Source organism: Lates calcarifer, linkage group LG3 (genome assembly GCF_001640805.2).
Source record: "Lates calcarifer isolate ASB-BC8 linkage group LG3, TLL_Latcal_v3, whole genome shotgun sequence".
Taxonomy (NCBI): Eukaryota; Metazoa; Chordata; class Actinopteri; family Centropomidae; genus Lates; species Lates calcarifer.
In genome coordinates this window covers 3,690,151-3,713,871 of record NC_066835.1, presented here as the reverse complement: position 1 = coordinate 3,713,871, position 23,721 = coordinate 3,690,151, and the positions used below count along the sequence as shown (strand labels likewise).

General features: G+C 40.5%; 1 protein-coding gene across 1 annotated transcript in view; it reads right to left on the bottom strand.

Moving 5' to 3' along the window:
* kcnk9 (potassium channel, subfamily K, member 9) overlaps positions 1–23,458 on the bottom strand; it is a 33,186-nt gene extending 9,728 nt beyond the window's left edge. Inside the window, exon 1 of the mRNA XM_018701301.2 lies at positions 22,843–23,458. Coding sequence (XP_018556817.1) covers positions 22,843–23,458 — 616 coding nt within the window. The remainder of the gene's footprint in view (positions 1–22,842) is intronic.
* Positions 23,459–23,721: the final 263 nt, after the last annotated feature.

The following is a 23,721-nucleotide window of genomic DNA, read 5'->3' as shown; positions in this document are numbered from 1 at the left end:
AGTAGAATATTAATTCCACTTTTAGGACTTTTAGCTCTGTCTTGGTCATCAACAGAGGGAGAGTGGAAGAGTTGCAGAAGAGAGGTGGGGGTGGGCATGAGGTGAAAGGGACAGGTGCATGCTGGTGTTCAACAGAAGTTAGTTATTATAGTTTGGCTCAATTATTTGGCCAACACAGTGAGCAGTACCAGCTGCAGCAGTAGCTTCGACACGCAGCTCATGGATGCAATTAAAGTACTTGAAGTAGCAAATTCAAGTGATTTCTAATACCAACAAGAGCATCGCTGCCAAAAAAAGAGACAGTTGTCTTGATTTTGTCTGAAGGGAGTGCCCACAGTGTCAGAGCTCTGGTCTACACCAACTCCTGGGGGAAATTTCTGGCACTTTAGCTGCTCAATTCTCCTCTGTGTTTAACAGCTAATTGCTAACTTCATCTGTTTGCCATTTGGTGCTGGGCAGGTGGTGTACAGTAGATTTATCAGAGCTTTTATCTATGAAAACAGCTGCAGCTGGAAACAGGATGGATGCAGTGAGTGAACCAAAATAATAATAAAAAAATGTTGGGGCCATAACAACAGTGAGCTGAAAGACCGTAAAACTCTCTCCATAGAGCTGGGGGGAACTGCAGAGTTCAGTGATAACTCTCTATGGGTTCGTCACTCAAAGAACCACCTTTCACATTACACATAAATCAAGTTTCCATCCAAATTTTGTGCAACTTGCAACTAGTTTCCAGAAAATTGGCAAAAGAAGATGTGAATTATTGTGCATTTTCATCCAATATTATTTGCAAAGATGAACAGGGAGTGGTGCTGATCAGTCAGATGCCATGTAAGTATTGCAGAAAAAGAGGCCACAATGAGATGGTGTGATTAAAAGAGTGACACACAAACCTTAAATGATCAAAAAAAACCAGGTGGAGAACTCTTATCACTACACCAACGTATCCACCTCAGACAACATTGCTGTCATTATTAATAGACACCAGAACTGGCTGTTGGTAAAACCTGGATGTAAACTGCAGTCTAATGTGTCAAAGTCACATTCTGTGCTGACCCAGCCACCCCGACCTCCACCCTAAGACTTTCTGCAAAGCTACTTCTGTCATGTTCCGTCCACTTTTTCTACTTATTCTTCAATAATTAACATTGCAACATCTCTGTTTACTGATCCTTAAACTCCACCTGCACTCTCCACTTTCTTTTCTCAGTTTTTTTAATTTACTGGCCCCAGGAACAGTAACACAGGGGTGACCTGACACATCAAGACTAATTTCAGGTATGCAAGACAAACACAAGAAAAGACAGACTCCATGATTATGACAGTATGCAATGAGGGGATTCAAAAGGCTAATACTGTATTACTCACCAAACTGCTGCTGTGCTCCAGCACATCAAAGGCTCACACTGATTTAATTCATATTTACGCATTTCCTGTCGGGGAGTGAAGTTCTCAAGGTTACTGCATAAGCAAAAGTGCTGGACTGCCTGTGACAGGAATTAAGGCTAAATAAACAAGGATGGATTCTGTACGTGGAGGGTCATTTTGTTTTTGTGTGCCAAGCAAGACAATGTGAGACCAGTTGGATTAAGAGATGTGAGTGGATCTCTGCACAGTCTGCCTACAATAAGGACAGTCTTGTCTGGAATTTGTAGTCCCCTCAGTTGTCTGTTTGCTCTAGAGAGTTCAATTTTTCTTGGGGAAACAAGGTAGACAGTGTTTTTCTTTTAAAAAAAAAAACAGCCTAAGGTAGAAGCTGAGCAGCCTGAACAGAGAAGCTGGTAATCCTCAGTCTAGCCTGTGGAAGTTGGGTGTTGTAGCTCCGCAGAGAATTTGATACCCACCTCTGCATAAAGCCAATGTATGTGAGGTATGTAATCCATCTCATGAGTAAGCCCTGTTATTTCTATCCTCACTGCACTTCTCTCAATGGCACTCACATCAGAGGATGTAGATCCATTTATTCCATGAATGGTTATACTTTTATTTTGTGAAACAGGCTCTTCTCATGAGTGTGCTCCCTGATGAATCCCAGCAGAAGTGCAAGATTCAGCGGGAAGCGCAACAAACAACCCCCTAAGGCTATAAAGAACAGAAGCCAACAGACACACGTCACTGAGATATGGGACACACAGAATGCACAAGGCAGGAGATGCCATCGCCAAGTATGGTAATGAGAAAGTGGAGAAGAAGAAGCTGGGATGGCAGAGCGAGAACAGTGATGTGTAGCATATCCAGCAAGCATCAGTAGCATCATGAGAAATGGTGAAAAAATATATCTAATTTTCTTGAGAAAGGCTTAGACATTCAAATGTGGCTAAATTAGCTTGGCATGAATATTACTTTCAAAGAGGAGCAGCTCCTTTTCAATGAACTGTGGTCAGAGAATTACTACTGAAACAACATGCAGCTTAAACAACTGAAAAACAGTCTTTTAAACCAAATTCAGCCCAGTCTATTGTCAATATACAGCAGTTTAGGTGCCATGTCAGTGCTGTGCAGGTGAACTGGTCTGAGCAGCTGAGAACATTCTGCAGTGTCATAATTTAGTCTGATCATTGAGGATAGGTTTTTGCCCTTATCATTACAAGACTGGACAAGAATTTATCTGAGTCATTTTAGGAAACTCTGATAGACTGAGAGATTGACATTTGTTTATGAACTATTGGTCACTTACCCATTAATTCCTATTTTTTGAATTAGAAATGTGAATATAATGAGTATTTAAGAATTGTGGCAACTAACATCTAATTTCCCTTATGATTAGTACTAAATTGTGTCTGCCTTTTTTGGAAATATCAGACTAATTTACAACTAAAAACCAGATGATTTTTTTTAAGGAAATTATGAAGAAAAAAAGTGTTACTTTTCAGCATTTTTTATGTAAATATAAGATCTGAACACCTCCATGCTGACTGTGCCTGTATATATACTGTAGACACCAGATACACACATCATAGATAACTTATATATCAGACTGCTCAGAGTGATTACCAGCAGAACAACACAGACTCATTCTCACTGGATTTGGATTGCAGTTCTGTTGAGGGATGTAACCCACATCCACACAGTGACAACATCAAAAAATACCACCCATTTCTTTGCTTAGAACACAATTCAGCTATGATGTGAAGTGCTGGCTGAATTATTTATCGTTCTCGCCTTTGTTGTGTTTTGTTGTTCTCTGTGTTCGTAATGGACTCAGCCAAGCTGCTGCAGATGCCAAAAATATGCCAGCTGCCACAGGTATGTATGTGGAGTGATATGACTTATTGTCATGGTAAATCCCACTTTAAAAATGCTAAACAGACACTGGCTGCAGGATCAGGTGAGATTAGTTGAGGATAAGCAAAAAAAAAAAAAAAAAGATTCCTATACACTGACTGATTAAATATAAAGCATCTGAGGTCAATGGTAATGATTTCAAATTGTAACGGTGCTGCCCACTAAGATTCACACCTACATTCCTCTGTTTATCTTTCAGTCACACATGCTCTCACTGAAGGGACTCAGAGGCCTACCTATCACCTGAAAACTACTAATCAACAATGAGTCACCCAACACCTTATCAGATAGTCATTGTAGCACCGCTCTTCAATCTTCTGTTTTTCACTTCAGCTCCCAGCACAGCGCTGCCTGGGAGCAATTTCAGTGATAAAACACCACGGGGGAGATGAGTATTAACAAAGGTGACTCATGCTTCTGCAACCTTCAAGGCAAATCATAATTCCATATTTCATTTGAAAGGATGTTTCACTAATTTTCCCCTTTTTAAATGCGTGCTGTGAGCTGTCTTTGAAGTCTCCCCTCTGAAGACTGTTTGTGTGTGTCCTCTGCCAGTGATCTCAGACTGTGAGCGAGCTACTACACCGGCTGCACTGATAAACATGACTGGAGGAGTTTACTGTGAGATGTTGAGCTTGTCAGCGGCACACTACAGCGATCATGTGAGCTTCACAGCGGGCAACCAGACGTGAGGATCGGTTCGGGAGATTACTTGGGTCAAAAATGTATGGTTTGTTTTGATTTGTGAATTAATGAGTGAAACCTGGATTAATCCTCAGGGAGCTGAACCCACATAAGGCTCACAGTATGAGCTCTTTTTAGACTGACATTTTGTCGCGGCTCTTTCGTATATTAGTCTTCATGATAATTAAAACCACACACTAGGTGACATTTTTTTTAAACAATTGCCGCTCACTTCCAATAAAAAATGAACTGGTTTAAAAATGATCATAGACAAGCCTGGGTGCTAAAAATGAAATGTGCTGTGTGCAGTTTTGACATCCACTTACTGAATTACTGAGGATTCAAAATGAACCAAATTTCAAAGTGGCTGCCATTTGTCACTGTCAAAGTTCTGTGAGACAATTTTAAAAGATCATTTCAGTTTATTATTTGTGGTGTCATATACATTATTTTTGTCATCATTCACCAGTGTTGGGCAGTAAGACAACTACTTATTGCAGTGTCACTTAGTAATAGTAAATCATTACTTAGTAAGTTATTGGAAGTAGAAGTAGAAGAAAAGCAATATGTTCTTCATAATCCTCACAAAATATAAAGCTATAGGTTCCATAAGCCTGATAACTTTTGAAATCAATCAGTGTTTTACTTTATTCCCTGTGTTAACTGTGTATTATTATGGCATAAATAAACAAAAATTCACCAACTGGTATGTATTTAATATCCCAACAGAAGCAGAAATAAGACAAGTCAGTACAAAGATCTGTTTGAATTGCACAGCTTAAATATACATTATATGGTGTGGTTGTGATGGCTCTGGAGTTGTTTAAAGGCACCTCTGGTGGAACTGTGCTGACTTACACCAGTAATACAACTGGCAGTGTCACTGATTACTTTTGCTGCTGAGTAGTAAGTAAAGTAATGCAAATACATTGAGTGACTACTATCTAATGAGAAACTGATGACATTTTTCAGGTACCTCAACTGAGAGGGAAACCTGAGCAGTCAGACAACTTGTAAACAAACTCCCGGGTTAGCCAAAATTACCTGGAGGAGAAAACTAAGGCAGATGGTGAAAATTTTAACACAACTCCAGTGAGCAATGAGAAATTATAACCAACATTTGTTTTAAAAAGGAAAAGCGGTTCATATAATCTGGCATACCTGTTGGTTTCTTTGGTGAGTATGGTGTTATTATAATTGATACGGATGATAGTCACAACTATGAAAATAAGCCCAGAGTTTTAATAAACTGGAATTATCCCTTATGACCTTCAGTCCAGGAGGGTTGAAAACGTGATACACTGAGAGTATGGTTCTGAGCTGAGTCAACACCCCTCAGTTCACTTTCCTATTGGGTCCTCTCAATTTAAAGCAAACATATTACCTTCTTAAATGACAGAGCTGCCAGATTACTTTGACTGAAGCAACTGAAGGAGAAAGCTATTTCCAGAAACAGCTGCTCAAACTTTAAAGTTATTTCACCAATAAACAGTCAGGGAAATGTCAATGAACTGTCAATAATGTAAAGGCCAGTAATTAGTGCTGTGCAGGGAGGCTTACCCATTCTTAGCAGACAATTATGGGCTGGAGCTGTATGGATTTCTGCTTCATCATTGAAGATCGAGATTCTACACTGTGCTACATCCCACCACAGCCTGTATCTGATTTAACAGCCCGAAACTCAATTTGTGGTTATTTCTCTGTCACTGAAACACTCCTGCTGAGTACATACTGTTCATATGCAGCTATGCTAAAATATCTGCAAGAATATTAACAACAAGGCCTTTTAGTGGGTGTTAAGAGGAATTTAAATCTCAGGTTTTGTGTAAAATGTAAGAGTAGGAATGTTTTTGTGTGTGTGATGTGGAGGTAATGCGGTGTGTACCAATGATGCAAGAAAGAAAGAATATATATATAGTCATTGTTATCATTATAAAAATGATGAAATGTGCAGTATATTACTTTTCTCTTCCCTTCCTAATCAAAACAGTCTTAAGACCATAAGATGCCAGCACCTCTTTAGTTGATATTACCGCGTATAGTTGATATACTGGGGCGGCACGGTGTGCAGTGGTTAGCAGTGTCGCTTCACAGCAAGAAGGTTCTAGGTTCAAACCCCGGTTTGAGCCTGGGGCTTTTCTGTGTGGAGTTTACATGTTCTCTCTGTGCCTGTGTGGGTTCTCTCCAGGTTTTTCTGTGTGGAGTTTACATGTTCTCTCTGTGCCTGCGTGGGTTCTCTCCAGGTTCTCCAGCTTCCTCCCACAGTCCAAAGACATGCAGCTTAATTGGTGAGTCTAAATTGCCTGTAGGTGTGGATGTGAGTGCGAATGGTTGGTTGTCTGTATGTGTTGGCCTGGCGATGGACTGGTGATCTATCTAGGGTGTACCCTCGCACCCCACCCCCCACCCCTCGGTATAGATACTGGATGGATGGATAGTTGATATACTGTGTGGCTTGTGTAAGTCCAATATTCACTCTCACTACAGCTCTGTTTTGGCCCACATCAACTCCTGAGAAACATATCAGGCTCTTTAGGTGTGAAAAGCTCCTCTGTGTTCACAACTAGCTGCTAACTCTTGTCTGTCTGTAGTTTTGTGCTAGACAGTTAGTGCACAGTGGGGGTTTACAGCTTTCTCATGGTTATCTGCTGCTGCTCCAGGAAAAGAGGTTGATGAGAGCAGTGAGAGTGAACCAGAACAGGAAATTCATGGGCCTGAAACCAAGACAACAAGCTGAAAGATGCTAATACACTCTGTATAGCTGAAGGAATATGCAGAGTGATGATGGTGATGATTCTATGTTCATCATTAACAACATGAACAACTTCAAAGTAATGATTACAGCTGTTTTAAAAGAATTCTAGTTCATTCTCACACATGCTTACATCTGTCAAGTGATTAATGCTGGCTGTAAAAGTACAAGTGAAAATGAATGAATAACATTAAAATTCAAAACACAGAACCAATGATTTCTCCATCCCAGCTGGAGTTTTTCTCTCCAGCTCTGCTGATAGAGATACTGCTTCAGGCAGTTGTAGTGTTATGTTCTACCAGCTGAACTAGAGAGTCAGGGGAAACCTGGCTTCAGCACAATAACAGCATCAGTTCTGCTCAGTGTCGATAACTGTCATTAACTTCAAAGCTTAATCTCCTTGTGCTTCCTATAAAACGTCAATTAAACCTCTGTAGAGAACATTACACTGAAAGCATTCTACAGCAGCTGTAGCCCAGTGTGGTCATCACAATCCTCCCAGTGCAGAATCATTACCATTTCTTCAGATATTTAAAGACACGTTGTGTTCACATCCTGCAGCCTGGCCCTGGCAGGACTCTGAGCTGTCCCAGGTGTCACTCTACATCCCCTGTTAGGCTTCACCTAATGAAGCTCATTGCCCGGCATCGGGAAATACAGCCATTGAGTGCTGCTAAGCAACAGGCGCTCGCGCTGTTCTCACTAAAATCACCTCCCCAGAGAAACTGACACCACTTGGCCTGGCGTGCCCTGCCGCCTCTCTACCAACAGACTTGTAACAGGGATATGTTTTGCTCTAGTCAGAAGGCCATCTCAAACTGATGTCTCTGCTATTTTTTGCAAGATGGAGACATGCGATGTTAGTCCCAGCCGGTCTGTGATTATGTCGAACTACAGCAGCCGGGCAGCCTTCGCTAATGGTCAGCTAGTCACCTCTTGGCTCCATGCTGCTGCTTGTTTGTCACGTGGCCTCTCAAGGCTGTAGAAACAGAACAGGCTGTAAACTGGCATCTCTGTACACTTCACATCTCATTTCATGGCAGTGACTTCTGCAGGAGATCAGTCTTTCTAATACACGTGCAACGACTAGAAACTAATCAAGCTTTTTATTTACATAAATTATCATATATATCACAATTACTTTGCACAAACTGAACACCTGCATGCATAATGTTGCAGCAATCACACAACTGAGCAGTCTCAAAGAGCACATGTTGCATATCATGTTTCAAAATAATAATTCAGCTGCACATTATAGTCTCTTAATTTATCATGCATTGATTATCATACTATTATGAAGAAACTATGTTTGCATGCAAGCACAGCAATGCTGTTTTATAATGCAGGTGATACTGTGAGAATTGTAGCTCTCCTCCCGCTGGTTTATTTGTTTTTTCCAACCTATGTAATTCTACTGTCACTGTGCTATCACACTGTATTTGTTTTCCAGCCTCCAGGGGTACCGCATTTAGTATCAGAGACACTACTCATGTATCAAAAATGCTAGCAGACCACACACTGTGCACAAGCCGCCGACGCTGATTTCATGCTGCTGTTCCATGGCAATAACTCATACAGGAGACCACACACTCCCACTCTTTCTACAGATGGAATAAAGTGGTTGTGATAAGACTGTGTGGGAGTGCATTACAGCGCTGCGCTACAGAGGGAAGATGATTGTCAGGGTCCAGCAGGAGAGAATTAACAGCAGGTGGTGGTGATGGAGTAGCAGTGGTCATTTGCACTCTTAGTTCACTTGCTGACAAATTACATAAAATACCCTGGAGTTTTAAGGGCAGGTGATTTAAGGGAATGACATGTCAGGAAGGAATATTAGAATGTGTGACTCTGGGAACCAAAGTGTATGAACATAACAATAAGATGAAATGCAAATCCCTCTTGTGCCTGAGCTGCAAGAAGGAACACCCAGCAGCTTGGCAGCTGGGCACTGTGTCATGCTGACTCACAGCCTGGGGCGGCCATAGTGGATCAAAATGCAACTAGCAGCCAAAGGATGACGTGAGAACTAGTGTTGCAGTGCCCACTTGATTCAGAGACTGCTGTGAAATATCTGTTATATTCAGGTGATGAAGCTCAAAGTTCCAAAGTTATATGACAGTGAAAGAATGCACTAGATACCCGCATGATCCAAGATAGTTAAAGGGTGTTATTATTCTATGTTTTTTTGTCAACAAATTCATAAAAACAAAGGAAACAACAGTGCATTACTCCATCTCTCCATTCTTTCAGACTTCCTATGAATTCCCATTTGTTGCTACTAAGATTTACAAAAAAGGAATAGTTTGACATTTTGGTTAATAGGCTTATTCGCGTTCTTGCCAAGAGCTAGATGACAAGATCGATACCACTCTCATCTCCTTTAAGTATGGAGCAAGAGCCAGCAGACGATTACCTTAGCTTAGCATAAAGACTGGAGGCATTGGGGAACAACCTGGCTCTCTCCAAAGTTAACAAATGCATCTACCAGCACCTCTAAAACTCATAATTAACACATTGTATCTTGTCTGTTTCAAATGTACACAGACTAAGAAGCAAAAATGTCAAGATGTGGATTCAGGGAGCATTACACAGTGCCAGTGAAATGGTAAAACCTCTTTCAGAGACCAACTGACATTTGTAATAATGCACTGCACTAACAATCAAAGCTTGGAGCAGAGCCTTTCTCAACATGTGGTTCATTTCATATGTCTCAATCATTTAAAAAATAACAATAAATGATCTGATATTGTTGTTTATTTGGTATTTCTAGTTTACAGCTGCCTTTAAAGAACATCATTACCCATAAGCCCTAGTTCTTTGGTGACTAAATGTCACAACCTGAAGACAGAGGAAAGTCCATGGGCAACTTGAGGGATCATGGCTAGTTTAAACATCAAACTATAGATGAAGGAATCTCTGTTTGTCTATCTGTCCATCGATTTTCTCGACAATCACTTATCCAATCAACTTCAAACTTTACAGGTGTTTTGCTGAGGACCTGAGAAAGTGCAGTGTCTACTGTGAAGTTTTCTGGATGGGTGGTTCATGAGAAAGCTTTAAACATCACTTCTCTACATATAACTGACATGAAGAAAAAGGCTGCACACATGCCAGGGTTTTAGGACAGATGGAACTCCACTGTGACAGCACTTTCCACCCCATCACCCAGACACTATCAGAGCAGAGCAGCCAATAGTTGTAACTAACTGCAAGCTAGGTTAACAAAGGCCAAGCAACCAATCCCTACCAACAGGCACATTTCAGTACAGGTACTGCACTAGTGTCTGTATAACAGCAGGACAAAAACAAGTGAATGGTGTATAAGTTTCCATGCAGAAGGATAAAGTTGAATTCATTTAAGGTATGAATTAAATGTGTTGCAGTGTATGCTTATGTCAGTATTTGACACAGTCGTGTAAGTGCAGAATCTGATTTTAAAAACTCATCTTGTCTTATATATAATCCAGTGCAGCATGCATGATTTAAAATACTGTAACTGCATTAATATGTTTGTATAATTAATAAGCAGACCCATTGCAGTGGGTGTCCTTCATGTTATTTTTATTGTCACATATAGTCATTAGAGTCATTTCAGATATGACACGAGCAAATCAAAGTTCTAAGCTAGGTTAAATAGTATAAAGTACTTAATGTAATGCAGTATATTGGTGCAAACTTTCCTCTTCCTGGATCACTCTGTCAACCAAATATGACTTTTATATTGATATTCAGTGCTAGTACATTGTGCCAGGAAGGTGAAAAGGTGTGCATGTTGTATTAACTGCAAAGTGCAGGAGTTCAATGTTCACGTTTGTTAGAGCTGGTGCATCTAATAATATCAAGTTTCTTGTATTTTGACATTTCTGCCAAGCACAGTTTCAGAGAGTCTGAAAACAAGATTTGAGTAGCTGAGTCATGGTGATAACCCCTCATATATATATAATAATGAATCATCCCTATCCAATATATCCTTGGAATATATTGTCATTTATCAAAGATATCTCCCTCTATCTTCTTGACTCCTGCAACATTCTATCTCCATTTTTATCTTCAGTGTTAAGCCAATATGGCTTTTCTCTGCAAGCTGCTTAAGAAGGACACCACCTGGATCCGGGCCCCCCGACTACAAAGTGGCACCACTGGTTCATCAAGTAACAGCTCGCCAGCCCCACTCTCCACTCACGCTGGTCCACTTGAGCCTGGATGAGCCCACTGTGCTTGTCGCTCTACTCGGGCTTCATCTGTGCTGGAGTGGAACAGCCAGTCGCCACCACTTGAGTCCTCTAAGAAAGTCAGAGGGTGAGCGGAAGCCTCTTGCTGGCCTGTGAGCATTTGAGCACATTTATCTCTATGGTAGAGACTTCTCTCCTCAGACAGATGAGAAGACACTCATAAAAAGACATTGTTGTGATGGATGACATCAGTGGCACAGAGCAGAGAAGTGGTACTAACAATGATGGAGGAAAGTAGTAACAACTGTGCAGTCCAGTGAAGCAAAAAATGCTGCAAACAGAATCTATTCAGCCTTTTTGTTTCAGATTACCTATGTTTGATTCTTCACCTCCTGTTTTATCCTCATGGCTGCTGCTTACCTCAGTCTAAGGCTAGTTGTTGTTTTGATGTAGACACCTCTGCCTGGCTCAAAGTGTTGAGCCAGGCATTAGACCGACTTGAGGAGAGTGCAGCAAGATTTCAAAATGCATGTTCTGCCTAGAGTTGATACTATAGTTCTGAGGGTCCTTGCTCCCTGAGATATGTGGCTCGACTGTGATGGGTGAACATTTTCACGTCATTCAGAGTTGTTGAAGTACCTGACTTGAATCAGAAGGAGGAATGCAGAATTCTTTTTATAGTTCAAGCCTTAGAATTTTAGTATGAATTTTCTGGTCTATCACTATTTGGGTTGTAACCTTTAATAGTTTCAGTCATCATTTCTATCACTTGTGACATCAACATGCCTTGGTCTATTTATTTCTTTATTGTGGACATACTTTGACATGAATTGGCCATTGGATTACATTGTAGCAGCTGTCTGCCATTGCTGGGTACAACATTCTTGCTCAATACTGTACTGATTTCAAAGATTGTTGTCCATATCAATCATTTACATCCAAAAACATGGGAAAATAAGGCCTAGGTTGAAAAATACTGAAGTATTCTTTAACAATGAAATCAGACATGTTATAAACATGCAAACATGGCCAGATTATCTAAATGACTTTATTTGGTGGTATAATTGCACAGCCCATCTAACTGCGAAACTGTACCCCCAATATGTAGTATCCTAAAATCGTTTTAACCATTTTAATACTCATATATCTCTATCATGTCTATTTTTGTTTAGTTTTAAAATTCCTAGTTTTATTCCTATTCATACAATAATTCTTCATTGCACCCCAGAAACTTGTGCACAGCCTTAAGAACACCCCACATTTTACTGCGTGTATATAAAGTATGTAATAAATAATATTTATGAATCTTGCATCTTAAAACATGAAGTAACTGCAACTGAAATGTGACAATCCCTCATTGCAGAGGAAAACTGTGTTCACAGTTATACCTAGTATGGCAGGTCGAGGTTGAACCATGACACCAGTGATGTCTGATGTGTGTGTTTACAGCTGACAGTTTAGGTCATTATTTTCTGTTTAGCTTTGTCTTCTCTTCCAAATAAGTGTAGAAGTTGTTATGATGGCAATCCATCCAACAGTTTTCCAACAGATATTTCACTAAAAGCTAAAAATGTCAACACACTGGAGATGCTGCAGAACAAGACAGGGGATCACAAAAGTCAGTAGACTTCATCCCTGCAAATCACAAAATGTCATGGCATTTTATTTAATACTTGTTACGATAGTTTAGCCTGGACTAAAGCAGTGGACCAACTGAACTAAAAGGAATGGTCAAAACCAAAAACACTAGATCCTTCCCATCATGCACCTCAAACAGCATCTTTTGTTCCTAGGTAAATGTCCACATCTGTCAGACTCCTCACCCACACCTTTACCTTACCTACGTAACAAGTGATTTATTACACATTCATTGTCTCCAATCCTAAACAGAAATAAATCCTCATAGTGTAATCAGAAAATAATTGTCTAAGAATTTAAAAAGCTCCCTTGTGAGCCATCCACAACTCATGATAACTAAGACTTTGATGGATAAAATCTCTTTTGACATGAGGATAGTTTAGACATACTAGAGTCCTTTATATCTCTCTTTTGGGCTAATAATATCTCATGTCATTTGTTTTTTCAGGATAAAGCTACAGGGGCAAACTGTACTGCACCCAGGGACCTTGTGAGCACAGTTTACCCTCTGAGCAGTGAAAACAGAGCAGCTCCAGAGAAGTGACTCCCACAGAGAGCATCAGCGCCACAGGAACACATTGCCATCGATCTGTGTGGAGCCCTCCATCAAGCTCCCGGTAGGACACTCCGGCAAAGTGAAAATAATCTACTGGCTACAAAGTGCAACTAGGGTGAATGCCTGAAATCATTTTTCAATAAGCAGCAGTCACACAGTACATTTACAACTCTCTTGTTTCGAGAAGAAAGGTGTGCACAAATTCACTCTACATTAGACGGAATTACAGGCTGCCAAACAGCAGGGTGTTAATTTACAGCTGAGATTTGGTCTCACAAACTGGCGGCATGGAAATAAACCCTCAAGTGAACAAAATCACTAAACGCTTCAGAAACACTCTATTAAGTTGGATATGTCCAGGTAATAAAACATCAGAGGAATCTTCACTGACTTAGAAAATAGTTCTACTTCTCATTTTAATCACTGGTCTGTCATTTAAGTATTAAATCAGATGTAAAACAAGTTCAAAACACTATTATTTAAAATTCCAGATGCAAATACTGATGTTAATTTACTGATGTAAAATCTTTAAATGAATGAGTAGCTTGATGTTATACTTTCACGTCTGCACAGTAATTATCAAGCTACTGCCAGCAGCAATGAATGATTAGCTTAGTTTAGCTTAGCATAAGGACAGGAAACAGGCAAAAAGCTAGCATAGCACTGCAAAGTTGACATACCAGCACCCCTAAAACTTACAAATTCACATCAAATAAAGAAACTGAAATGATATTGAAAGGAAAAGTCAGGTGAGTTATGCGTGTGCTAAATTTCATTACAATTAAATTCAAAAGTTGTCTAGAAGTTTCACTCAAAACCGCAAAAGTCAGCCTCATAGTGGCACCGGAGGAAAAGTCTGGGATCACAAATGCTGGTAGATTTAGCAGAAACATCCATAAGGAAGCTTCACTACTATTAGTTATCAGTCCAGGAAGAATTAGTGGTTCACTTTAACAGAACAGGTTGTTGTGTGGTTTAGAACGAGGGTAAATGAGGTTATCTTTTATTGCCTGTTATAAGATGAGTTGAGACGTGTAATTTCTGTCAAATCATCTAAATTATTCATTTATTTTGCTAAGATGAATATTTAAGTCTTGCTAAATCAGTGAAAAACACTTTCATGGCATTTAGAAGTTGCTCCTTTAATCGAGCAGCTCTAATCAGACCATAAAAAACATGACACAAGCCATTAATCATTATATATACACATGTAATGAAACTCAGTGTCATGCATTATGAATGAGCAAATCACCTGGATTTAGAATATGCTCATCGTTTTATTGACTGCTGCTTGAGAAAAGATGTCATGAAATCCGGTGCCCTTGATGTTTTGGAGATTTACATAATCCATACTAAGTAATGGGAAACCCGGGGTGTTACAGCCCGTACGTCATCAGGAAAATTCAGATGAGTGAGTGGGCTTATTGACCACCCTGCTGGTTGGGCTTTTTGATGTTCAAATGAGAGCATGAACAAAGGACACCAACACAACTGGGAAACCAGAATGAATGAAGTCTGCTGCCTGCCAGGAAAAGCAAAGGGGAAAAATGCTGTCAAGTATAGTGGTATTGCACATCCAGACCTCCAATCAGTTCTTAACAAGATGCAGAGTAGGAATACAATCTGTGTGTGTGTGTGTATGTATATATATATATATATATATATATATATATATACATACACTACTACACTACACACACACAGGGCTGCTAAAAGCTGCACTTTGCTTCCACTCAGCTCAAACTCTGTATGATAATACATACTGTAATCTCAATAAGGATTGTTTGATGGAGCATGTGAAGCATGTATCTGTGTATATATATATATATATATATATATATATTTAAACACACACACACACACACACATGCTTCACGTGCTCCATCAAACAATCCTTATTCAGATTACAGTATGTATTATCAACCAGAGGTTGAGCTGAGTGGAAGCAAAGTGCAGCTTTTAGCAGCCCTCGGCCTCCAACAAATCACAGAGCACACCTCTTGAAAACAGACCCTTGAAAACATTTGAATACCCTAACCCCCATAGGAACCATATTATTTCCTTGGATGAGTAAAATGTTTCTCATGTTGCATCTAAATGAAAATACTTTTCTGTGCTAGTGGAACTGGTTGGATTTTAAACAAATAGTGTTTGGCTGGACTAGAAGATAAACACACATGGACACCTACTTGTTTTGAAGAATACAGGAATAAAAATTTTATGCAACAACTGTATCATTTATAAATATCATAAAAAGCCATATACTCTGTAATGGCTATTTGAATAGGTTGATTCATAATGGACTCTCTTTGAGTGGACTCGTCATACTGGCACATAAACTGGATTTAATGTGTTACCACAAGTCAAGAAATCCTGCAGAGAGACGTGCTGCAAGTGGCAGTTGCTGTGCGGCGTAATGGAAACTGTGAGTGGCACAATAGGTACAAAGACACGGCATCTGACTCATCTTCACATAGCGCTTTCACTAAAAAGGACGGGTGATGAATTCATTTGTGAGGATGGTACCCACTTGTATAGCACTACAAAACAGCAGCATTTGACTCTACTATTATGTAAATAATCATGCACGATTTTCAAACTAGTGACTCATGTTAAGTTGACATTTGGGATACTGGGATTTCCTTAAGTAAGTTCTTGTCTGAGTGTGGGCAGTAACATTCACTGAGCATGTTTACAACCACTGTTCAGGGGTAATGTGTTACTATGTATTAAATTAAAGCTGCATTAATCAATACTGTAATGTCAGCAACAGGTCAGATGACCAGACCTATATCTAATGTGAAAGACTCATAGTTGCTTGCAGTGACAAACCAAATTCTGCACTTTCCCGTAGCTCTACAGTAAACAGCTGTTAATGCTGGCTATGAAACGATAGTAAAACTTACATATAGCACCTTTAACACACTGTGGTTACATTCTTAGATGTGTAGAATCTTAATACATACATTTATGTATTATGTTTTCATTTCATATTTTCATGATTATTATTGCTATCATTATTTTTAAAATCAAATATGAAAAAGTAAAAAAGGCTTAATGCCCTGCCACTGCCTCAGTCAAACAGTTCACTGCTGTAGGTGGTGCTCTTCTCTTTTTCCATTCATGAAAAGTGTCCAAAAATTTCTAAATCGTTATTTTTCAGTGGCATCAGGTGTATATTGTTCTGTTTCTGTTTGCCTTCCCATTTTCCTGATACTGGCTTTTTACTAAATGTGACAAATTAGACAGTTTGACATCCGTGGACAAAGCGCTTTAAGTTCAAATGGCAAAAAAACGCCTTGTAAAATCTCCTATTAAATTTAAGTCTCGGAACACATTTTTCATTTAATTATTGTTTGTAGCAAATATATTCTTCATTAAAAAGCAATTATGTTTTTCGTCTGCCATTTAATACAAGCTTAAAGTGCTGCTCACCCTGATTAAACTTCATTAGTTTGGGTTTCAGGAAGAGTTTTACTGATAAATGTTGCTGGTTTCATTCTTCAAAAGTCCAATTTCAGTCATACCTTAAGCTGCATATCTACTGTATATATACATGTTGATATTTCCAGACACTTAGCAGAGATGACTTTCACCTTTTAAGCTGTCTTTAGTCTCCCAGCAACAGCGGCGACTCGATACTGTGAGAAAGGTACGTGTATATACACACTGCTGCATGCTGTGGCTGCTTTTCTCCATCTAAGCGGTTTCAGTGAGAACACCTTGCGCTCACCACATGCTGTCATCACTAAGTGTCACATTCAGTGCAATTAGTCTCAGGAATAAAACAGAGTCAACTTGCAGGTCAATCTGGATGGATGGGATGCTGGGGGAGGGTATGTGGGGAGTGCTAACAACCTCATCAGGGCAACTGAGATGGGCCCCTCAAGACAGCTGTTCTGATATGTGCTAACAGTATCACAGTTAGTCTCCAGTTTCAGACCTCCGGCCTCTTTTTTTCTCATGCTCACACAGATAATGGATGTGTGATGATAATGAGGATGAGCACCTGATCGTGGATTAGCAGCAGAAGTTCGCTGAAACTCTGTTTAGCCTGTTATCAATAAAGCACAGTTACTGTAAGTGAGGCCTCAGGCTGTAGATTATATAAACGCTTTATTCCCTCATGAGTGAGTGTGGATCCTCAGTTGAAAGTGCAGGCCTGAGATTCAACCTTTCACATACTGCAACTACAACTATTATTATCAGAACCACTACTGCTGCCACTTCACCTGCTATTACTACTACTGCTACTTTTACATCTACTATTACATTTTTTCAATGACACTTTCAATTATACTGTATCTGTCTGCTATCGCATCTGCCTGATGTACAATCAAAGACAAGAATTTTGGTAGAAATCTGTACTGCTGCTATTATTACTGCAATAACAGTGAAGTAATAATTAGTCTTTAAGATGGCTGATGTTGTTGTAATATTACTTCAACTTAAAGTAAGCTTTTTTCATACATTTGAAGAAAATATATATGTACAGTGTGTACACTTAACAGCATGTAAACAAAACCATACATAATAGCTCACTTATCCACAATTAGTAAGTAGTAAGTTATTGGGTTACTGAGGGAGATTTAAAACAGGTAGTGTGAACTGTGTGAACTGGAAGAAGTGAGTCCCATTTTCTTTAAGAGTCTCAATTTTCCATGAAATTGCAAAAATAATTCTGGTGTAGAACAGATTAAAATCTAAATTGTCAATGTGAAGTTTGTTTATTCTAGTGTCAAGCACCACAATAAGATGTCTTAAAGCAAAATATGGATGTTTAATTAGAATACATTCAGATTTCTCCAGTACTATAATCATTATATAGTACATGTTTTAATCTGATTCTGGATCTGGCTTGTAATATTTTGTGGTGTCTTGTTAGACCACTACTGCCAGTACTGCTACTTCTACAATGTCTACAACTACTATGATTATTACTACTGCTACTGATACTTCTATCACTGGTACCTCTGCTAATACTACTATTGCTGCTTTTACTGGTACTGCTACTATCACTACCCCTGCTACTTCCAATACAGCTACATCTATTACATATATAACTACTACTATTATTACTACTGCTGATGCCAATACTGTTGCTTCTACTATTTCTACTGCTGCTACTGCTCTGCTACTATTGGTGCTGCTATGACTATTAATTAGCTACTTCAAGTTCTACCACTGCAATACTGCTACTGCCAACAGTACTTACAGCCCTACTTCTGTCGCTTCTACCACAACCATTACTGCTATGGCTACTACTATTATTACTACTGCTACTGCCATACTTTTACTACTTCTATTGCTGTCACCTCTGCTGCTAATACTACTATTACTGCTTTTACTACTGCTACTATTACTGCTATGACTCCCAATACTGCTACTGCTAGCTGCTATTACTACTATACAGTGGTAATATCTACTAGTACTACAAAAGTCACTTTTTCTTCTGCTGCTGCTGCTACTTGTATTTCTACTATGAATACTACTAATATTACCACTGCTCCCACTTCAGCCTCTGAGACATTTAACTATCCTTGACTGAGCAACTGCTGCGTCCCTGAACAGTTTAGTCTGGCAAAATTGATACCAGCTTTTAAATCATTTATTACACTGAGTTTTACAGACTTTCTTCATTTTTGTATATGTTTGACTTTGACTTATGGAAATACGATTTGCCTTTTGTTATTTTTCAGAATAATGATAAGAAGGTGAGTGAATGCAGTGCAGGAAGACAGTGAAGAAGACAAAGCAGGAGAAAGAGGAGAGGCTGTTAATGTGAAGCCAACAAATCTGCCTGCATATACAGTAATACTATACATATGGGTGACAAATTAAACAAAGATCCAATATAAAGCGTCTCACTAAGCTGTCCAGCAAAGGCCTCCATGAGCTTCAGTGCAACTCTGTAAATTCTCCAAGTCTTTGAAAACTGGGGGGGGGGGGTGATGACGATGAGAGCACTGCCACTCCAAAAGCTCCCATAAGTGTTCAGTCGGGGTTAGGGTCTGGTAATTGCAGAGGCCACAGCATATGATTCATTTACACCAAAGCATTCAGCGAGCCTGTTTGCCTGTTTCTCCACTCTGTCCTTTCATTCGTCACCTGCCTGTGATACTGTATGTATCTTAGCCATAATCCTAAACCTAATCCATCAGGATGTGCGGTTAATTAAAATGATGAAGAACACTATAAGAATGATTGGAAAAGAATATATTGAGAGAAGTACGCTTTATAATAACAAAATGATAAATGTGTGAGGCTGAATGTTTTTCTGTACGTGTGTTTTTACAGGACTGTGGTGATCTGTATTGTGGTGCAGTATTTGGTCTCTCTCGTGATTTATTCTGCCGTTAATGTACACATCCGGCTTGAAACGCGAGCGCATGTCTCCACATATCTTAATAGACATCTTTGTATCCTATTTTTACAGTCTCACATGATGACACTAAATTTAATTAGTTTCCACAAACAGCTCATAGTTGACACAGTCCAAATTGTTTCCTTATCTTCGCAGTTTCATTTTGCACAAAGCCAGTTTCAGTTCTTTGAGTTTTAGTGGCAGAAATAATTATTTGAATATCTATTGATACGCTGCAGAAGAACAAATTGAGTTTCATTATTTCTAAGAGGAAAAATTTCTTTCTGAGGAATTAACAGGTGAGAGTATGAGGTGATAGATCTCACACTGGCAGCTGAGCGGTATGTTTGAGCAGGGCCTTCCAATCATCAAGTTAACTCAGCAAATCAAAGCTGCACCGCCTGAAGACCCTGATGGCTGGGTCAAAGACTGCCTGTGAATAATTTGTAGCCATAGTTGGAGTGCCAGGTGAAATGGGTCCAACTTATGAAGTCCAGATAGTCGAACATATCACAAAGAAAGATAGAAAACTGACATCAAGGTGGTTTCCTCTGATTGTCTTAATTTCAAGAACATTACATTTGTCCCAGACCTGGTGAAATATCACTGACAGTACCAAACATATTGTACCTGCTAAAATATGACCAGATGACTGCATGCTGTTCCACCTGAGGATGGGTACTACCTGTGCCTTCATTTTCCTTCATTTTCTGGCTTCTCTTCTATCCTTCTCCTTCCTTCTGTGGGTGAAGGATAAGGCTGCTGACATTCTATACTTCTGTTAGTGTCAAAAAATCCAACAAAAAGACCAAAACCAGCTGTGCTTACCAGCTTACTGAGGACATGCATTTTTAATAGCATATCACAAATATATACTTCCATTTTAAAAAGAGGCCAAATAACCTTCTTAAACAGCTGGGCCCTGTAGCTTTCAGCAAACACTGAGTGACCAGGAATAAATAGTATGTTGTCAGGGATTGTTCCCAGCTGCAGACTACGACACATTTAGTGCACTACAGTGAGCATTTCCAACACCAGAATTGTGAATTTGGGACTGAATCTGAATAAATACAGCACCTTTGTCTGTCATAATGAAGGAACATGTCACCCAGTGCAACACTGTGGCTCACTTATATGTTTTAATAGTTTCTGGACAAGAATGGAGCTCTATGGCACAGAGGAATAAGATATATCAGGCTTTAAATACACAGACAGGAAATAAGTACATAAGAATCAAACTGATGTTCAGTGTGGTGAGCTATGCTCTGTTGTTGCTTTACATCATACAGAAGTCTTCAAACTAAACTGTGTAATGAATCCTTGAATAACTGATTTTGTTTTGTTTTGTTAAACAGTTTGCTCACAATCAGTCTTTTTAGAAAATGATAACACAGTAATGTTCAGTATTTCCACTGAGAGTTGATAAATAATAATAAACTTCACGTCACAGGCTTGTTTCACCATGTCATTCAATTCTCTGAGGTGTTTGTAAAAGGAGTTAAATATGGAAATACCAACAAAGAAATTAAGCTTTTTCTTTTGTCTTTTCCTCCACTACAGTCTGCTCCAGTCGCATAAGCAGGTTTATCTCACCCCTGTCATGATGAGACAAATCTTCCAACTTATTCCTAAAGAACTGAGTGCTGGCTTGCCTTTTTATTCCCACGAGTATCCATGAGGCAGTGAAATTAGAGTCGTTCTTGTACATTTTGCAGGAAAAGTCAGAATGTCCCCTAAACTGCCTGTTACTGCTGTTAAGAGTACGATAATAGCTAAAGAGCGTCCTGTTTCCTACAGAGGAGCCACAGGCCGCTGCAGTAAATGTAACCACTTCACAGAACATGAATATTACAATGGCTCTCGTTTGCTGTAGCCTAGAAACAACAGTGGATCCACCTTCCACTGCTCTGTGCAGTCGTCCCTTTTAAGTGTTGCCCGGCAAACTGGAGGAGAGGCCTGGTGCATTAGTTTCCCCCCAGCTACAAGTCCTCATCTTGAATAACAGAATCTGACTTCCATAATGGAGAATGCGCTGTGTGTGTGTTTATGTGTGTTTGTGTGTGTGGGAAGTTCATTTGAAATGTCTTGCCTATAGCACACAATCTAACTCTGATTGAAAGGTTGAATCTGAACTTCTTGTTGGTTTTCCCTCCTCCTCCTCCTCCTCCTCCTAACACTGCGACGCACATTGGAATTAATTCAATTAACTCCAACTTAATTCACCAAGGCTTCGCTCAGTGCTGTGGTGATTAAAATGCAGAAAGGATGCGGTGTGATTGTGGAGCGTAAACAGAGAGGAACTCACTTTACCCCTCCTTCACAGCTTGAAATAAATCTTAATGACGCACATGCATCATCGTAAGAAGCGTCAAACCGATGTAATGTGTTTCCATTAAGAAAGAGGGGGAGATTATAACATAAATAAATGCATGTTGATTTGTGCCTACAGGAACTGTTTTTATCACCATCTCCCATAGTTCACCATCTTTTCTCATTTACTGTCATTAGCTGTGGTAAATAAGTGCTCCGTATGCTGCCTCATAATGTGCTGTGGGCCCACCCTGAGAGGAACCATGAAATATTACGCTACATGTAGAAAGTGGAGTGGGATCAGTGACGTCAGATTTCAGTTGGTGAGGTCTAGTCCTGCCTGCGGCTCAACTCAGTGGAGCTGTCCTCTCAGCACCACAAACACAGCCCCGCTGCTGCTGCTGCTGCTGCTCCCACAACTGTTCACACAGCCTCCTTACCCTCAGCTCCTTATCTCCTCTCTACAACCTTTTAAACACACAAACACACACACACCTCGGGATGTCTAACACCCCAAACTCCCCCTCCACTGTGTCAGACTTTGAGCTGCATCCTGGTGACGCACTGTAAACAGAGCAAGTAGTGGAGCTGCACCAGAGGACCTGATGCGTTTGTCTTAACGGTCTTCTGAGCGCACCCGAGCGCGCCACTCTACGTCACCCCTCCGTTTTACAAAGGTGATTTTTTTTCTTTTAGAAGTATAGACCCAGATGTATGACATGTTTGACCGTGATGACACAAAGCTCACGTCCTCACAGTTAAAACTGCCCCCCCGGGCCGCTGAGAGTGCTGCAACATGTTGCTTTAAAAACTTTACCTACAGACTTGTGGCCCGGTCTAAATGCTGATGTTGATGTGATCAGGTCGGACTGTGTGCGACTGCTCTGAATATGAACATGTGCTCCGGCGCAACTGCTGCTTACAGACCGTTTTACTGCCTTGGAAATGTAATTGTCCTCATAATAAACCGCGTCCTGTTGCGTAACAGTGATAAGACACCGAGAGGCACCTGTACTGGTGATGGGGGCTCGGTTACACTGATCTCAGAGACTGGGACTCATGAATAAAGACTGAGACTTACCTATGGTGGTGATAACCGTGATGGCAAAGTAAAATGACCCTGCAAATTTCCACTGCACCCCGGCTCTGTGGGGCTCTGCCTCCATGATGATGGTCTCCAGTTTGCGGTAATCATCCTCGCTGATGTTATATTTCCCCTGGAGACGCTTCTCCTCGGCTTCCAGCTGCTCTTTCTCCCGCATCTCGAAGTCAGACTCCAGGGCGTCAAAGACGGCGGCCCCGACGAGCAGGTATGTAAACGTGCAAATGATCAGGGACAAGGTCCGCACGTTTTGCCGCTTCATGGCCAACAGGAACCGGCGACCGAGGGGCTCATGTCCCCTCGGATTCCCCGGGAAGGCGCAGCAAGCGTGGGGGAAGCCGTGTGGACAGCGCCTGGAGGCGGAGGCGCAGAAAGGTGCGCTCCGGTGACGGTGGTCGCGGTGGACGCCGGAGTCGGAGCAGCGGTGGAAATCCCCCGCCTTGTGGTGATCCCTGTGGTGACAGACCCCCAGATCCTGCTCCTGGTTCGCGGAGAGACACAAGAGACTGCTCGATCGCCTGGACCAGGAGCCCTGCAGCCGAGAGACCCTGCGCAAGACCTGCCCAAACCAAGTCCTCCCGGTGCGCAGTGCCATCAACAAGCTGCTTCCAAGATCGCCTGTTGGTCTCTGTTCTCCTCAAGTGCTACACTGATCTGAATAAATGCTTCCAACCAAATAAATGATCCTTGTCTTTCTTTCCTTTGATGCTCCACTCTCAGTTTGTCGGTGATGTGAATTAAAATGTCCTAGAACTGAGCATCTTTCCACATGTCTCTAAGTTTCAGCTCAACACCAACCTGTTCATTGCAGCCTCATCAGCATTCAGGCTATTTTTAGCAGCCATCCTCCACATACAG